This window comes from Chelon labrosus (assembly GCF_963514085.1).
Source record: "Chelon labrosus genome assembly, chromosome: 19".
NCBI classification, from domain to species: domain Eukaryota; kingdom Metazoa; phylum Chordata; class Actinopteri; order Mugiliformes; family Mugilidae; genus Chelon; species Chelon labrosus.
In genome coordinates, this window is record NC_140352.1 from 21,367,795 (window position 1) to 21,386,392 (window position 18,598).

Consider the following 18,598-nt stretch of genomic DNA (forward strand, 5'->3'; position numbering starts at 1 on the left):
AGAGTGAAGTTAACATTGTCAAGGGATAAAGTTTTGAGCCGTCCGATTAAATGCCCAAACCATTTCTTTTGTACTCTTTGTGCGTGACTACACTGCAGGGTTCTCTTAAGACCCTCCCTTGTCCCTTCCTCAAATTACAGAGCAAGCTGTTAAGATAGTATTGTGAGGAAAAGTGGAATTCATACGGAGCTGAAAATGTTATGTAACGTCACTTTAGTACAGGTCTGCCTGAGCAAGTTCCAGGGATCGCAGACAGATAAGAACCCGGTACAAGCACTCAGAGAGCCAGGTTACAAAGATAGAAAGGAAAAATCTGAGAGTGATTGAAGCACTTAGACTTCAGCGGGGAGTTCAGGGCAGATTGTTTTTGAGATTCTGCTGAGAGATTCTTGCTTTTGGTTTTAAAATTACAAGAAATCAAGAAGAAGAAAAAACAGGATTACAACACAAGGAAGAGATGACAAGTATGTATACGCTGAGACTGTGGGACTGACAGTCAAGCGGGAAGAAATCTGCAGACAGTTGGGATTTATAGCATACAAAGGCAAAGCTGTAGTAAATGTTTGACAAAGAGAGCTCAGACACGAGCTGCTGAAGACGGGACCTCAGGCAGAAGCACTGCTGGCTTTGCTCAAGCTGTTTCATACAGTGATAATCGTGGCGTCTGGTTTACATTTCGTCGGGTAAACTTTCGCCGGTGCCAGACATGTCAGGTGAAAGAGAGTTGTCCTTCAGCGAGGCCATCCAGGAGGCTAGCGCGTCCATCGGTCGCTTCCCTCTCATCCCAGTCAGAGGAGTTCCTCTCATGTGCCACATCGCCAACAACTGGGACGCCATCTGGGCTTTTCGTCCTGACCCATCTGACCTTCTCATCGCCACCTACCCCAAAGCAGGTACTCAGACAGGTGCTTCCAGGTGCAGCTTTGCTCATCTACAGTAAATTTCTGAGTGTCTGTTTAGTTAAAGGAAGGAATTTTCTTATGTCATATGTGTTTTTTATTGAAACTCCTTTATGCAGCTACAAATCTGAAGTAGTTGTATTTGACTTGAATATTAGCATTTTCTGCTACTTTACACAATTGCTTATTAGTGATTAGCTATTTTATTCCAATGTGTTTGTTTGTTAAGTTTGGTTTCTTTCAGATTTTGCTTACATATAAAACACAGTTTTCTCAAAAGATAGCCAAAAGAGACAGAGTTGAAATGTAAATGACATACTATTCAACAGTACAGTAATATAACAGAGGATTAACATTCAGTTTGTTGAGATTCTGTGCACAGAATAAATCATATTCATCTAGTTCAGAGTCTGTGTCTTTTGGGGACATTAGGGACCACATGGACCCAGGAGATAATCGACCTGCTTATTCACAATGGAGACGCCGAGGCCTGCAAACGAGCCCCCACACCAGTCCGCAGTCCGTTCCTAGAGATCAACTCTCCACCCCCAATACCCTCAGGTGTGTCATTCTATCGCTGCAAGTATTTCATTTACACAATACATTTTCTAGTGTTCTAGTAACACCCACAGAATAAATTTTAACACTTAATCAGTGCACAAATGATCCTAATCTACAGAGTATAAAAATTACACTGACTGTAGTGTTGAATTTGTCCTAACAGTGTATTCACTCCCTGCGAGTGTTATTCCTATTCCTATTCAGTAAAATGTACTGTAAAAATTAGTGAATGAAACCATCAGCCCTTTGTTTCAAAAACAAGGTTTTATTTTTTTGACAGCTCCCCCTTCACAAGTCACAATATTACAGACAGTTTAAAAGATTAAAAACACATTCCTCTTAAAAGACATAGTACATTTAAAATCTTAATGTTTCTTAACAGCTAGCAGAATGCGCAAGACTCACTCACAATACCACAGAAATCTGATCTTCTAGATAAGCAGCAATTATGTTGCCTAGCTTGTTCCACTCTGAGGAAAAACAGAGGCAAAGTTAAACCTTAAAAATCTAAGATTTAAATTAATTAACCTTAAAAAAGGTTTATAAGCAAAAAGGTTCCGGGTTCGAATCCAGGCCAACAGGGGCCTTTCTGTGTGGAGTTTGTATGTTCTCGCTGTGTCTGCGTGGGTTCTCTCCGGGTTTTCCTGTTACTGTCCAAAGACATGCTTTTTTACATTGGGAAATTTACTGTTTCCTTTTTCAATTTGAAAAAATGAAGTGCACTTTGTGTCCACAAGATTAAATTCCTAAAACTTTTCTGCCACTCAAACCAAATGCATTCAGCTACAAGTTACTACATTTGACTAAAGCCAGCCCAGAAATCCAATTCCTGGAGGAATGATTTCATAACAGGTTGTTTTTTCCACTACAATCAAGGTCAATAAGCTATTAACCCATAAACATTTCCCTCAGCACCAAAATGCACAAATTGTGGCATATTTGTGTATGTTGAGGCCAAAGAAATGATCTATTTAGTGAAAACTGAATTTCTGGCAGTGGCTCTAATTTCTGTGTAATTTAATTTTTCTCCGTTGTATTTATTTGTTCTATCAAATATCAAAAAATAAACACTTAAAATAAATGACTTGTTAGATACGAATAGCCGTGCAGAGACAAGTTGGTTAGCGTCGCTAACTTTGTCTTTCTGCAATCTGCAAAAGTTACTACAGTCAATTTTACAAGGCATATCTTCCAAGTTATAGTATAATATTCTAGGATTACTGACTTATTCGTGTTGAATTAGGTGAGACGATTGATTCATTTATCTCTAATGTATGCAGGCTAGTTATGTTGGCGCAGCTAGAAATCAGTTAGCTTATCATGACTTAGCTTAGCTAGCTAAATGAGGCTAAAACGCTCTCTTATATCTGCAGAGCTGGGTGGACATTGACTGTGGTATTGCCAAAGTTGTTTAAAATTACAAAGTTACTTTGCATATACCATGACGTTAAATTACAGTTAGGTTTTTGGGACATTGTCGTCACATACTATTCTTAATTATCCTGGTTTCCTCTGCTTTATACCAGACGTTTGATGTTCACCTTATCTTGTTAGACAAAAACTGATTTAGAGCTAGCTGAAGGTGATAAGGTGGCTGTAGTGTATTGTGGGACACGGAATCTGAGCTAGCATTGTGTGTTTTAACTCTTTCACCCATCTGTTTCTTTGATCTATGTCTCAGGTCTTGATCTTCTGAAGAAAATGGATCCTCCTCGTGTTATCAAGACACATCTTCCTTTTCAGCTGGTGCCTCCTGGATTTTGGGAAAACAAATGCAAGGTAACAGAGTACAAATTGCACTGTTTATTTTATTGCTTCGTGCAGGCCAGTAAATGTGGCCTGACAGGGTAAACGGCCTATGATGGAATGCATGTAAATGGGGTAAGAGGTTAACAGTACAGTACTAGTGACACTACTGCCTCATTTGTTGTTACGATCATTTCATTTCCTGTTTGTGTGTGAAGGCAATTTACGTGGCACGCAATGCCAAAGACAACCTGGTGAGCTACTACTACTTTGATCGTATGAATCAGACCCAGCCCGAACCAGGGCCTTTTGAGGGCTACATCCACAAGTTCATGAGGGGAGAGTGTAAGTAGATTGATTATATTACGTTCTTCTGTGTCATCTTTCATTGAATGGAACTGGTTATTTGTGTTTGAACAACAGTTCACGAGAACATGTTTCAATTAGTATATTTGGAAGTCATTGTGTACAATAAAGTAAGGATGGACCTCTGGAATCCACCTAGTAGTGTATATTAAACAGTTCTCTCATGAGAAACATCATATGCCTCAGTGGCTGTGATGAGATTAGCAGCACCCTGCATGGCTATAGAGTGCAGTAAATGGTGATCAGAAGAAAAAAAAAAAGCTCCTCCAGGCCTAGAAAAGAATTTTTGCTGGTTTATATTTCTTCACTGGTGTCCAGCTGACATCAGCAAACCAGTTTCTATGCTACTGAATAAGATGAACTGTTTTGAGTTTTGAAGTTTGTGAAACACCATACATTTTACATCGAATCACCTTTATTTTTAAGTTGAAACTAATGGATTTAATAAAAGTCATCTTCTAATAGATCAGTTATAAGAGATGAATGAACAATTTTTGGATTGACTAACTGTGAAAAATCATTTCTATATAACCCTTCATAAACCCCTTGTTTGTTTTTTTAGTTCTTTTTAGAAATCCTCCAATCCACAACACAATGTATGAACCACAATTGACATCTACAACTGTATAATTTATGGATTATTGGAAGCACTAATACACTGTCTGACCAAAAAAAAAAGTTGCCACCAAAGAAAAAGGTCCCACACTCTAATATTTCATTGGACCGCCTTTAGCTTTGATTACAGGACACATTTGCTGTGGCATAGTTTCAATAAGCTTCTGCAATGACACAAGATTTATTTCCATCCACTGTTGCATTCATTTTTCACCAAGATCTTGTATTGATGATGGGAGAGTCTGACCACTGACCAAAGCCTTCTCCGGCACATCCCAAAGATTCTCAGTGGGGTTAAGGTCTGGACTCTGTGGTGGCCAATCCAGGTGTGAAAATGATGTCTCATGCTCCCTGAAGCATAGATGGTTCCCCTCTATCCTTCTGGTTTTAAATAATGTGTTGGACAGTTCTTAACCCAGTTTTAGTAGTTTCTACAATCTCCTTAGATGTTTTCTCTGCTTGATGCATGCCAATGATTTGACCCTTCTCAAACACACTTACATCTTTTCCACGACCACAGGATGTGTCTTTCAACATGGTTGTTTAAGAAAATGAGAAGCTATTCATTACATCAGTTGGGGCTAAATAACTTGTTACCAGCTGAAAGATAATCTCCCATGCAGTAATTATCCAATAGGAGGCTCATACCTATTTGCTTAGTTAAATCCAGGTGGCCAGGCAGTGTACATTAATATTTACCTCTTAATCACTGTTGTGTGTGTGAGTGTATCTGAGCAGCTATGAGGTTTAATTGTATAATTTGTGTCTCATAATGAAAGCCGTAGGACCCATGGGACTCAAAGGCCCCCACTCACAACTTTCTGTTGCCAGACACCACAGGACACCCTCAGAAGGCCCATGTCCATTCTCTGATGAGTCACAACTGTTTTGGAGGCGCAAGGGAGACCTACACAATATTAGGTCATAATGTTTTGCCTGATCAGCCTGATAAACTCCATGACTCCAGATCAGTGCTACTTGTTCAGTGTTGTTCTGGGCCCACATACATGTCCAAATACACAACAGCCTTGGAACAACAACTTGAAAGACCCCAATGTCTTAAAAAAAAAATAGAAATAGGAAAGCAGTTATTCACCTTTTTATAACATATCAGATAAACACATATTTTCATTTACATTTGCTTTAATATTTGTCCACTCCCTTTGCAGAAATCTGTCCTCAAGTCTACTGTTACGTGTGGTAATAAAGTCAAGGGTGAATATGTTTCTCAATCTCTGTCTAGGCAATATCACATGTCACTGAGACATCTGCAGTTGTAAATGTTGAGGGTCAGGGCCAGTAAACATTTTTGCAAGAATCAATAAAGTCAGCAGTTGTAATATTTACAGGCTGTTAATGAATTCTAGATTCTCTGCAGGCCTGTCCTCAAAGGTAAGTGGTCAAATACAAATGCTCACTAAAAACAAAGCATGAACATGAGCATTAACCAAAGGGATTTTTTATAAAGCCTCCAAACGCAGTGACTTATAACTGATCTATAAACAGATGGCTCTTAAAACATAACTTTAACTAACTTTAACACATGCGAATTCATGGTCAGTTTGTGCTCCCCAGTTAGCATAAAGCTAAACTTGAATGAGTGGATCCTGCTGTGTCTCTTCAGTGTCCTGGGGCTCCTGGTATGACCATGTGAAAGGTTACTGGCTGGAGAGGGAGGAGAAGAATATCCTTTACCTCTTCTACGAGGACATGAAAGAGGTGAGAACATGTGTGAAATGTGGACCTGCATTTAACAGAGGAAGTGCATATTAAAACAATAATACATTTAATAAAAAATGTAATAGATTCCTGTAATATTTGAACATATGGTATGGCTGACATTGAATTTTTAGAGTATGTGTTTCATTTAGCATTTCACCGACTTGCTTAATAATTTAAATATTAGTATTTGCTGTAGTGGTGTTCTCAACTACACCAATCAGCCACAACATTAGGACCACTGGAGAAGTAAATAACATTGACCATCTTGTGACAGTTCAATGTTCTGCTGGGAAACTTTTAGACCTGGCATTCATGTGGATGTTACTTAGACATGTAGCACCCACCTAGACCAGACCAGGCACCCCCACCCCATAGCAATGACACTCCTTGATGGCAGCAGCCATCCCCAGCAGGATGCAGCCTGACACAGACACACACACAAAAAGGAACAACTAAAAAAAACATGAAGAACAGCACAAGGTGTTGACCTGGCCTTCAAATTCACTAGATCCCAAATTGATCAAGTATCTGTGGGATAATCCACAGAGACCCCTCCCCTCAACCCATATGACCCAAAGGCCCCCACTAACAACATTCTGATGCCAGACACCACAGGACACCCTCAGAAGGCCCATGTCGATTCTCTGATGAGTCACAACTGTTGTGGAGGCACAAGGGAGACCTATACAATATTAGGAAGGTGGTCATAATGTTATGCTTGATTGGTGTATAATCTAATGATATAATGTCTTGTTTTGGATGCTTTGTGTTCAGAGAGCCCTACAGTTTTACTCCATCTCCACCATCACATTTATTCCCCCAGAATCCTCGGCGAGAAGTGGTGCGCATCATGAAGTACCTGGACTTGTCGGTCTCTGAAGAGGTCATCGACAAAATTGTGGAGCTCACGTCCTTCAAGAACATGAAGGAGAACCCCATGGCCAACTACTCCTGCATCCCATCGCCTGTTTTTGATCAGTCCGTCTCTCCCTTCATGAGAAAAGGTACATCAATCAGCTCTCATCTGAAATTAAAATGCTGAACCAGTCCTAACCCCAAACACCCAGGTTTCAGAATGAGAGTGGGTGGGTGGTCTCACTATTTACTTGTTGTATAATGACGTTAGTGTACACCCCTGTACGGTACATTGGTGCCCCCTAGAGGTTCCTGGATGTCTTGTCTTCTTGTTTTTTAAAATGCTGTGGAGCTTACAGCTTTTTACATGAGAAGATTTGCTATATTTCTTGAAGCATAATGGTTTACTTATTCAAATGTTGGATCATTTTAAATGTAAATGAACAAATTTGAAGAAGTAGTCTGAGCTTTTTCAACTAGTGATGGACATTTTCTTACATTTTATAAACAAAATAATGATTAATTTCACTGAGAAAATAAGGGAAAACTATCGTAAGTTGAACTCTTTACCTAACTGCAGTATTGTCCTCTGCTTTTTCTTCATGTACAGGCGAAGTAGGTGACTGGACAAACCATTTCACACCCGAGCAATCAAAGATGTTTGATGAAGATTATGAAAAGCAAATGAAGGATGTCAGCATACCATTCAGGACCTTCATATGATGCGTTTTCCACATTTTTCTCTGTAAGCCGAAGGCAGATGAACTGACACTGCACGGCATTCAAAGAGCAGAAATTCTGTCAGAAAATTAGGCAACGAACAATAAATAAAGGTTAAATTGTGTGACCCGCTTTTCTTGGTGGTGAACACAGTGCTCACTAAGCCTCATGATGTGTCTTATATGGACGAAATGATCCAAATGTATGTGTAAAGGATCAATAAAAATGTTCTCCACAATGCAAGTGCATGAGTTTTTAATCATCACTTTATTGCAGTTTATCACGTAAACAATATATAAGACCAAAAGTGTTGTGACTGAGTGCCCATTTTGTGTCATGAGGCCTCCAGCGGACACCGCGGACCTCATGGTGCCTATAGAGAGCGCCGGCAGCTGGAGGCATGTGGCTTTTCTGCCCATATGAAGTCATTTTGCAACCCTACACCACACTGTACAGAGCCCAGCTAAAGCAGGGAGACTGCACGAGACACGAGCAACAAAGACTAGAATAAAAGTAATGCGCTGGAAAGTCAATCATATGAAAATGGACAGAGGACACAAAAACACAACAGCTGACAATGTCCAAGGTTAACAAAAAAATCACCTTTAATACATACTTTACGTCTTAGAATAAAATCTTAAATATTTGAATACTTTATCAGCAGGGATACCTTCCTTCATTTGAATTCAATCTCTTATATAGAGGCTATTTTTATGTGATTTTTTGAAAGGTTTTATTGTGTTTTTTTTTTTTTTGTACATTTTCCTGTATTTTCTCCTCTCTCTACAATTGGTTGGCTCACTATGGCTCCCCTCTTTGGTTGTGATCTTTCTCTCCTCCTCTTCCTCTTCAACCCTTAAGTTCTTCTTCTTCTACATCTCTATTTAGCTAGTGAACCTGGTAAAGAGAAAACAGGTGAATTAGAGAGGGAAAGGATTTTTGGATTTGACAAACATATATTGTTTTCTTAGCCAGTCTTAGTAAGAAAGCTTAGTAATACTAAATCTAGCGAAAACAGGAAGCAAACTAATTCTGTGTCGGTGACACTGACACTGGCACGGACATATGCCAAAAAAATGGAAGTCATATAAAGTAAATCTATTTTTTCAGTGACAAAGTGAAATCAGGCCAAACTCATCTGACCCTTAAAAAAATAAATAAAAAATCAGTGCAGGAAAAGCAGAAAAACTGCAAACAGCTGTAGCGTGACTAGGCGTGAAATCTAAACACAGAAGAAACATATGTGTAAGAGTTTTAAAATCTCGGACACAAAGAGCACGGCTTTGAAAAAAACAGTACTTTATAGAAACACTGGTAACAACTGACTTTTACCCACTCATTATTATAATTTATAAGAGTATATAAACATGCAATGCATTGTTTATAACTCATTATAATGGAGTATGGATATATTAATAACTTTATCTGTTATGATATGTGATCAATTATTTCCACTGTTATACATTCGAAATCCACTTTACAGGTTAATGGTTAAATCTTTTGACAAATACATTGTTAAACATTTGAAAAGAGATTCAAGTGGCTTGATTGCAAATGACAAAAGATATTTTACAAATAATGAATTAAATGTTTATGTACTGCTTGTAAATCCCAACTGAGAGGAAAGGTTTGTGGGACGATTTTACAAAAGTGGTACCAAGACAGGCATCGATATAAACAATAAGACAGACACACTAACAGCAACTTACCTGCATCATATCAAAAACCACAATAAACCGAGTTCACATACAGCTAACAGCGCTCAGGGATCTCCCTGTGCAAAGCTGATAATGCCACCTTGTTAATTTAAAGTTTCTAATAATATCATTCAGTAGTAGGGAGACCCCAGAGGTGCACATCAGCATGAATCTGATGATAGGTAGACGCCAGCAAGGACAAATATGCGCAAGAGCTGTGATGTACAACTAAAACTAGCAGAGCGAGCTGCGGAATACCTTGCTTTAGTTACAGGCTAATGGTGCTGGGTTGACAGACTTTAGCCTTTGGAAATCAACAAAAGGGGTAAGTGAGTTAATGATGAATGGAGAGAAGTGAGAGTGAAAAACACAAGATCAGACAGAGATGAAAATGAAACGACAGAACAAGATTAAGATGAACTTTTTTTAAAATATTAATAAATATATATTAAAAAGTTAACTGTATTAATCAGTGAATAATTATTGAATATAATTACAGTGATTATCTGTTATCTCTTAGGAAACTCTCTTTTTCTGTTAGAGGGGATTTGTATGAAGAGAAGGCTACTTACACTCAACGTAGTTGCGGGCGAAGAACTTCAGCACCTCATCAATGAGGATGACGGGGAAGGAGAGCTTCAGGACCATAAGCCATTGTTCAACTGACAGATGGGTCAACTTGAAGATCATCTGGGGGCAAAAGAGTGAAAGTCAGTATTTGTGGAGACCCACAGTAAAGCAGCTTTAACAGAAACTACAGATCATACACAGCACATTCAAGTTAAACTTACGGGCAGTGGGTCAACATAGATGATCATGAAGTGCAGGGACATAGACAGGGTCATGGCAGAGAGCAGCCAGAAGTTGCTCCATGGTGGCATACGCACCAGAGACTGATTCTCTGACAAGCTTGAGAGAGAAAAAGGAATCATGGGGAATAAATGTGTTGCAAGAAAACAATACCTGCTTCGCCAAAAGCAGAACTGTAAGGCAGTTCAAACATATTTGAAGTAGTACCTGTTGAGAGCGTTGCACATCTCAATGGTGACCAGCACAGACAGGGCCATGGTCATGGGAGGAGCAGCCTCAAAGATCTCGCATTCAATGCCGGCGAAGTCCTCGTTCTCGTCACAGCACTGCATGAAGTGGGACTGCACAGAGGAGAGGCGAAGTTATCAAGTGTCTGCATCAGAGTGTTTGTGGAAGGCAACATGAAATAATACAATCACTTACCAGCTGGTAGTAGGTGACACCGGGGCCAGTGGTATCGTAGAGGAACCACCAGGCAGCACCACCAACAGTGGCAGCACCGACGTATCCTGTTAGGGAATGATAACAGTGTTGGTGTAGGAAAAGATTTTTTTCTGAATTTAATGAAAATCCAAACTAAATCTTCACGGTCATACTTACCACCAATAGCCATGTATCTGAAGAACAGCCAGCCAGAGATCAGAGGCTCCTTGGGGGAACGTGGGGGCTTGCCCATGATGTCCAGATCAGGGGGATTGAAGCCAAGAGCGGTGGCGGGCAGACCATCAGTCACCAGGTTGACCCACAGCAGCTGGACGGGGATCAGAGCCTCAGGCAGACCCAGAGCAGCGGTCAGGAAAATACTACGAGAGTGAGACAGAGAGGAAACAACAGGGCAAAAGGACAGTGGAGGTTAGCCGGACACGGAGAAAGATGGTGTGAATCAGAGTGTTTGTTAAAAAGTCACTCACCAGACGACCTCACCAACGTTGGAGGAGATGAGGTAGCGGATGAACTGCTTCATGTTGTTGTAGATAGCTCTGCCCTCCTCAACAGCAGCCACAATGGAAGAGAAGTTGTCGTCAGCCAGGACCATCTCAGAGGCAGACTTGGCAACGGCAGTGCCAGAGCCCATGGCGATGCCGATCTCGGCCTTCTTCAGGGCAGGGGCATCGTTCACACCATCACCAGTCTGGGGTAGGAGGAGATGAAACGAATGTCAAACTACATACAGCACATATATGAACACATTACCTGCTAGAAGTGCGTATCATGTTCGCTGAGATCTTACCATAGCAGTAATGTCATCAAAGCCCTGCAGGAACTCAACAATCTTGGACTTGTGGGCTGGCTCCACACGGGCAAAGCAGCATGCTCTGCGGACAGCAGCGGGCTGTTCATGGGAAGGCAGATCGTCAAACTCACGTCCGGTATAAGCCTTGCCTTCAACATCCTCATCCTCTTTGAAGATGCCAATGCGACGGCAGATAGCGATAGCAGTTCCCTTGTTGTCACCTGAAAATCAGAGATGAAGAAATTTGGCGGAAAAGTTTCTGAGGCATAAAACAAATCTTTAGCACCACATGAAAATAAAAACAATCAGAGACCAATTAAAAAAATAAAAATACTATGCACAGTGTTAACAAATGAATGAGAATGGTAGAAGGCAAAAGAATGCTTGCAATAAAATGGCAAATATAACCAAATGCTACAGCAGACAATCATTCTAAATAAAAGAACCACGCACTGCTGTGCCCTTAATACTAACCAGTGATCATAATGACACGGATTCCAGCATCTCTGCACAGCTCAATGGAGCTAGTGACCTCCTTACGAGGGGGATCCAGCATACCCACGCAGCCAACAAAGGTCAGGTCAGTCTGGGGACAAAGGTATGAATGGAGTTGTTCAATTAAACTTTTTAGACACAGTCACAAACTAATCCGAATATTTTCATATAAAGTCCATCAGGGTGTTATGCTCTCACCTCGTAATCGATAAACTTGGTTGCGTCCTCGAGGACCATCTCCTCGGGTTTCAGTGGGGTGTCACGGGTGGCGAGGGCCAGGCAACGCAGGGTGTCACGGCCGGTACCCCAGTCCCTGATGACAGCCAAGATCTTCTCCTTGATGGCATTGGTCAGGGGCACGCGGGTGGTACCAACACGCACATATGTGCACCTGTCAATCACACCCTCAGGGGCACCCTATGGTAGAAGCAGCATGATTATCTTGTGTCTACGTTGTACCATGATCTTGAGAGAGAGCAGGTCTTGCCAAAGGCAATGAAGAAAGAAGAAACTGACCTTAACAAACATCTTGGCGCCACCATCACCCTTAACGGGGCTGCAGTACACAGACATGGACTTCCTGTCACGGGAGAACTCCAGGGTGAAGTTCTTCTTCATGAGCTGCTTGATCACCTGTTGGAGGGTACAGAGAAATGCCCAGTAAGATACTTGGTCACCCATAACCACATTTTGGTCTCCTCTGTGCTGGTTTTCAGTGGTTCACAATTATTAGAATTGTCAGCACATAGGAAGAGGAAACTTACGGCGCAGCAGGCGTTGGCTCTCTCAATTTTGGACAGGTTCTTCACGTTGGAGTTGAACACATTCATCTTCTCAACCAGGCAGCACAGGGCAGTCTCAGTAGCCTCACCAACCTTCTCATAGATCTTCTTGGACTGCAGAAAGAGAAGGTGAGGGGGATAATTGGGCACATTGTGTGAAGGTCATAAGGTTTCAATGTGTGAAATAGACTGCAGGATTTCTACCTCATTGTAATCCAGAGAGGAGTCGTTGCACAGGGCGCAGATGGTGGACAGCTCAACAAGGCCATCGTATGCGCTGCAGTTGACCCTGGCGCCTCCCTGGGAACTGCAACACAAGGAGGGGATTACAAACAAATTGGAGGTGTACTCTTTCATGTACCCTTAAGTGAGGACGGTTATTGTCTACACTTAAAAAATTCAACTTACACCTCGCCCTCTGGGGTGTACTTGGAGCCGGAAATGTCAAAGGCATCAAGGTCAACATGGTCCCCATCAACGCCCTTCACAACGAACATCTGTGGAGAAGGTAATGACAATTTTATGATGTAGGCCAGCTTTGTAGAAAACTGTCCACAGCACACTGTTTTGGGTAAATACTCACCTTGGTCACACACATCTGGTTGGTGGTGAGGGTGCCAGTCTTGTCGGAGCAGATGACAGAGGTGCAGCCCAGGGTCTCCACAGAGGGCAGGCTTCTGACAATGGCATTCTTCTTGGCCATACGGCGGGTACCAAGAGCCAGGCAGGTGGTGATGACAGCGGGCAGACCTGAGGGATATTGGTGAAAAGTGTTAAATGGAGGAGAAACTAAGTGTAGTGTCACGTTGTTCCTTCGCTGTCTTTTACTCCCTCACCCTCTGGGATGGCAGCCACAGCCAGAGCAACGGCAATCTTGAAGTAGTAGACAGCACCACGGATCCATGAGCCTCCGTGGACGGGGTCGTTGAAGTGGCCAATGTTGATGGCCCAGACAGCAACACAGATCAGGGAAATAACCTTGGACAGCTGCTCGCCAAACTCGTCCAGCTTGGCCTGCAGAGGAGTCTTCTCCTGCTCGGTGGCGACCATCTGATCACGGATCTTGCCGATCTCAGTGCCGACGCCGGTGGCCACAGCCACACCGATGGCCTTGCCAGCAGCGATGTTGGTGCCCTGCGGAGGAGGAAAGAAAGAAAAGAAAACGGTTGATGCTGAGGAAAACAGAAAAAACACAGAAAATGAATTATTGATAGCGGCAGGGTACTTACAGAGAAAAGCATGTTCTTCTTGTCCTGGTTGACAGCTCTGGGGTCGGGAACACTCTCGGTGTGCTTGATCACACTGACGGACTCACCTTAGAGAGAAAACACAAGTTTAACTCAAACCTATTAATGGAGACTGGACACATTTCTGTTGGGGGATCTTGAAAACTCACCAGTAAGGATGGACTGGTCAACACGCAGGGTGGTGGACTTGATGGAAACAATCCTGATGTCAGCGGGGACTTTGTCACCAACTGAGGGAATCACAGAGAAACCACTGATATTCATTGAAATGTCACAGTAAGCACACATAATGTACAAGTAGTTAAATACAGTCTTGTTAACAGGGTTTGTTTGTGGATAACGTCTCACAGTAGATTATTTTTGCACCCATCTAAGTAACATCCAAGTAACTGTATTAGTGTAAAATAGCACAGTTCTTGTTTTGTCCATATCTAAAAACTGAACTGAATTGAAAAATTGGACTTTCCCGAAATAAGCGCCAGATGCTCAGACAAATTGCTAAATTTCTATAATTAATTTCATAATGATACTTGATTTAAACTGACACATGCTTTGACCAATGAGGGTGAAGCACACATGGTGTTGGGGCGGGGGGTGGTTGGGGGGGGGGCAACCAGTTAGAGGGACAACAGGTGTACACTGACAAATGAACAGGAGTGGGCAATAGCTGGGAGAGTAGAAGAAGTGCGGCAGGTGCTGGCAAGGGGTATTTATACTCCTGATTTTGTTTTCCTACAGTCAGCATGTTTTCACAGCAGAGTTACTCGCCTCAGCCACGCTGCCTTAAAAAGACACAAGGCTTTGACTTCAGATTTACCAGAGACCTTCAGTTTGTCTTTATTTCTAGATGTCTGTTGTATCTTTCCACAAACACTATTGACTGCAGCTGGAACATTATTCCCCTGACATGGAGGTAATACAGACACAGAGGCGTCTCTTACCGGACACCTCCACAATGTCTCCGGGGACGATTTCTCTGGCCTTGATCATCTGCACACTCTTTCTGTCAGAACGGTAAACCTTGCCCATCTCAGGCTCGTACTCCTTGAGAGCCTCGATGGCATCTTCAGCGTTACGCTCCTGTGGCAAGCGCAGACAAAAAAAAAAAAGTCGTTAAAAGTCAGAACGAGTTTACAGAGATCTTTGCAAAAATGGAGACGCGCGAATGCCAGAGGGATATCAACATGCCTCAGTCACCCCTCAGCATCGCTTGATTGTAAGCTATACTCATTTTGTCCTTGGCCTGGCACTTACAATGTCCTTTAAGAGGCAATTACACAGTGCTACACAGTGTCAGTGATGATACATGAGTAGGTCACATCTGTTATCTGATGTGCACTGCTCCATCTCAGGCCAGCATGGACTATTATAATAACTTTTTTCTTTCAGTGCATGTATATCATCTAATTTAAGGAGTGTAACGAGAGTGTTTAGAGATAATATTTAGAGGGATCAAATTTGATCTGGGGTGCTGACAGACAGTTACTTATTGTGTAGATTAGCATGACTCAACACCTGATGATAACACATTTCAGATTTGCTCAACACACAAACTATTTTGAGTGTGAACGTGATTCAGATTGGGCAACCTCGCCTGGGCTGTAACCGGAACCTGTGCGCTTTCTGTCATCGCTGCAACGGATACGTCTTATTGCTCAACGCGACGAGTGTCGCCACTGACCTGCCACACTCCAACAACGGCGTTAGCGATGAGGATAAGAAGGATGACGAAGGGCTCCACGAAGGCGGTGACTGTCTCCTCGCCTTCCTCGAACCAGGCCAGCACCTGTGGTCAGGTGGGAAGATTGGGTCAGTGGCGGTCGGACATGAGAATCAGCATCTCTAGAACGTCTGCACTGAATTCAATATGAAGATGAGGTTCAAATATTTTCATTGTGCCTGAATGAAAATACTCCAGAGTAGACCAAGTATAATCTTGAGTGAAGGATAATGGGCTACATTTTTTTAGGGACTGTAAAAAGGGGTGATGAGTGTTAGCATATAAACATTTAAAGATGAGGTTCTTTATTTTCCGATGTGAATATGATTACAGCTCCTTGCTTAATTTTAATGTGGTGTAGCTCCTTCTAACTTCCTCCGTCTTTCTGAGGAGGCCCTTTCGTTCCTTCCTTCACGCCTGACCTTTCCCAAAGGATTCAGTTTCTCTCCTCAGCTTGGGGCTTTCTTAAAATAAACCTCTTACCCCTCTGCCCCCCTATACTTCCCTGACCCCCGTCTGGCTCCTCAATATTCGCCTTCTAAGGCCATCGTGACAGCTGCCCGAAGGGGTGAAAACTGGCCATAGGAATTAATACACCTCCTGCAAGCCTTCGCAATCTGTCTCCCTCCTCTCAAGTTGTTGTCCTCAAAAATACACAGATGGGTTGATGCATTTAAGGGGGGACAAGATGTTGTCTTGACAAAGTGACCATTATCAACTGTAGCGTGCTTGTATCAAACTGCACCAGTTTGTGCGAAGGGCTTTACAGTCAGTAAATCAACAGTTCCAAGATGGAGACCAGAGACTTTGTCAAGATAATGATAAATTATAGCTATAGATCTTAGATTCTTGTTTTTTTTAAAAAAATACACAAAAAGTATATGTCACTAAATGCGTATCAGATGGATTTTGTTGCTACTTTTATCTCTACTACAAATCCTGCCACCATTACTAGAGTTTAAAAGGAACAAGGACGGGAATAACTAGTGATTGACTGGCATGGTTAAAAAGTAATGCATCGGTTTACTTACAAAAGAGATGCAGGCAGCCAGCAGCAGGATCCTGACAAGCAGGTCCTCGAACTGCTCAATGATCAGCTCCCAGATGCTCTTACCTGAGAGACAAGTAAACATTTGTATAAATCAATGGGCAATAATCATGTGTGAATGAGCACTGAGAGTGCACTTGTGTAAAGTGTTCTGTCGCTAAACGCCATTGGAGAAAATCGAATATTTTGTTTGATGTCTTTGTGATTGACAAGTGGTGTCCACTTGGAAATGTGATGCCATTAGCTTAAGGGGATTACACAATCAAAATGTTTTAAGGTTTTTCTGCGGAGGCCTGTTCAGAGCAACGATGGAAACTACAAGTGGGTCGGATCGGGTGTCTGGCGGTTCACATTTACTCAATTTACAAATGTGTTGGATGAACACTTACCCTCCTCAGCGGGCAGCTCTGGAGGTGGTTGGAAAAGGGGGAAAGTGGAAGAGAAAAGGAAAAGAAAAGGAGATGGTCAATTAAAATGTTCACCAATAGACATTCTCAACAGAACCTTAAGAGAAATACAAGCATTTCTCAGACATTTCCCTGTGTACTTCTTAACGGCTTAAACACTGTAGCTGAATGGCTGAATTTGAAAGGCCAATCGTATTGTGTTATAGTTTGACACTGCTTTCTTTGATTCACATCCTAGGCCTGAAAACCTCCATGAATCGATAATCGAATCTAGTGGTCGCTCACTAAAATGTTCCAAGGCTACATCACTATTAAAGCAACAATCTTCATACTATAATGACTATATTACCATATTACAAAGCCATTGGTGTCTAATTTGCCATTCCCATGGTTATTGATTAGCAATTACATTATAGATCCTTTAAGCATAAGCCGTATAAAGACCTCCCCCGTTTTCCCCAGCCTAAAATTATCCACCTCTCCTGTTAACGCCCACCCCATATATCACCCAGGAAGCTTCTTGAGCCATCACCTGTCTCTCTCGCTCTCCAGCCATCTTCTTTGGCTATCTTTAAATAGCTCTTCAAAGCCCTCAAAGTCTCTGCTTCTCAATGTCTCTGCATTTCTACCAGCTGTTGCAGCTCCTCTCTAAAAAAGCATCACATGCAAAATCTCAACCCCGGCCCAGCTCAACAGTGGTAAAAATCCACCCAGGGAAATACTTCTGAGAAGTTGTCTGAGCTTTGAGATGTTTCTTTGACGAGAAAAAACTGGCCGAACAGTTATTAATCTATCCTCTTACAGTAAGCCTCCCCACCCCACCCCATCCCCGATGCTGATGCTCACCATTGTAGCCAAACTTGTCCAGGTTCTTCTTGAACTGGTCTGGAGAAAGACCAGTGTTCTCGTTCACCCCGAAGTAAGCCAGGCATTCTGCCGGGGACTTAGTGTGTGCGTTCTCCATCCTTTCTGGACAGACAAGGGATTGGCCGCGCCTATCCTCGCTCTTTTACCTCTTTGTTGTTATCTGCAGTTTTAACACTTGGTCCACCACCCTCACCTAGAAGTGTGGAGCCCTCCGATTCAGGAGTGCTGGACTGACAGAAAGAGCGAATAGGCACATGCATGCTCAGGATTTTATACCACCAAAGTGCCCAGGATTGGTGGACACCCCGCTGACCCACGCCTCCAAATTCCAGCATGGGGGACATGCCGGTGGGGTGTGAGGGTGGGGCTTGAGGTGGGGCAAAGGGGAGGTGAGATGGTGGACAGGAGCTGAGGGCATGGGGATTTCGAAAGGAGGCAATGCAGGAGAGAGGAGGTGCAGGGGGACGGAGGAGGGGGGTTTGTACCATGGATGAAAATGAGATCTGTTTTTGGAACATGCATGGTCAGTGGAATAAGACGAAGGGAGAAGGTGAGAGAGTGAGACAGGAGATCATCCAGAGGGGTGCAGGAGGAGGAGGAAGGGGGGGGGGCGCATTGAGTGACGGCTCAACTGGTTTCTGCTGAGGAAGGTGGCCAAGCTGATCCACACACACACTAGGGAAGGGAGGTGGCAGACAAATAATTTAGTACAAGCATTAGCTGGCATTTTTACGTGCAGACTGTGAGTTAGACATGTCTGCACTTTGACACACAAAGTTCCCAAACACCAGGAACAAAACTCCAACT

The 18,598-nt window shown here is 42.6% G+C and overlaps 2 protein-coding genes across 3 annotated transcripts; one reads left to right on the forward strand and one right to left on the reverse strand.

Annotated features, from left to right (window-relative positions):
• Positions 1-7,731, forward strand: sult1st6 (sulfotransferase family 1, cytosolic sulfotransferase 6). Its single transcript, XM_084568321.1, has 7 exons — positions 1-893; positions 1,332-1,460; positions 3,142-3,239; positions 3,425-3,551; positions 5,812-5,906; positions 6,733-6,913; positions 7,375-7,731. The coding sequence occupies exons 1-7, from the start codon at positions 707-709 to the stop codon at positions 7,485-7,487; spliced, it is 930 nt and encodes a 309-aa protein (XP_084424447.1). The 5' UTR covers positions 1-706; the 3' UTR covers positions 7,488-7,731.
• Positions 7,732-8,066: 335 nt separating this feature from the next.
• On the reverse strand, positions 8,067-17,888 carry atp2a1l (ATPase sarcoplasmic/endoplasmic reticulum Ca2+ transporting 1, like; the record flags this gene model as incomplete). Of its 2 annotated transcripts, XM_084568320.1 has the most annotated exons (24): positions 8,067-8,381; positions 9,440-9,485; positions 9,754-9,871; positions 9,973-10,090; positions 10,199-10,332; positions 10,415-10,500; positions 10,592-10,794; positions 10,903-11,123; positions 11,223-11,446; positions 11,700-11,811; positions 11,919-12,137; positions 12,237-12,353; positions 12,485-12,616; positions 12,707-12,809; positions 12,911-12,999; positions 13,086-13,252; positions 13,339-13,636; positions 13,732-13,817; positions 13,899-13,979; positions 14,691-14,829; positions 15,431-15,535; positions 16,501-16,583; positions 16,907-16,924; positions 17,771-17,888. In XM_084568320.1, the coding sequence occupies 23 exons, from the start codon at positions 17,886-17,888 to the stop codon at positions 9,481-9,483; spliced, it is 2,976 nt and encodes a 991-aa protein (XP_084424446.1). The 2 variants fall into 2 exon arrangements, with proteins under 2 accessions (XP_084424446.1, XP_084424445.1); XM_084568319.1 differs by lacking the exons at positions 8,067-8,381; positions 9,440-9,485 and having other exon boundaries at positions 9,746-9,871.
• Positions 17,889-18,598: the final 710 nt, after the last annotated feature.

What these genes read in the sequence shown, in the direction of transcription:
- sult1st6 (XM_084568321.1), top strand. Translation starts at nt 707, where the DNA reads ATGTCAGGTGAAAGAGAGTTGTCCTTCAGCGAGGCCATCCAGGAGGCT. An exon ending in CGCCACCTACCCCAAAGCAG is followed by an intron (nt 894 to 1,331) that starts GTACTCAGACAG and finishes TGGGGACATTAG; the next exon opens with GGACCACATGGACCCAGGAG. An exon ending in TTTGGGAAAACAAATGCAAG is followed by an intron (nt 3,240 to 3,424) that starts GTAACAGAGTAC and finishes TTGTGTGTGAAG; the next exon opens with GCAATTTACGTGGCACGCAA.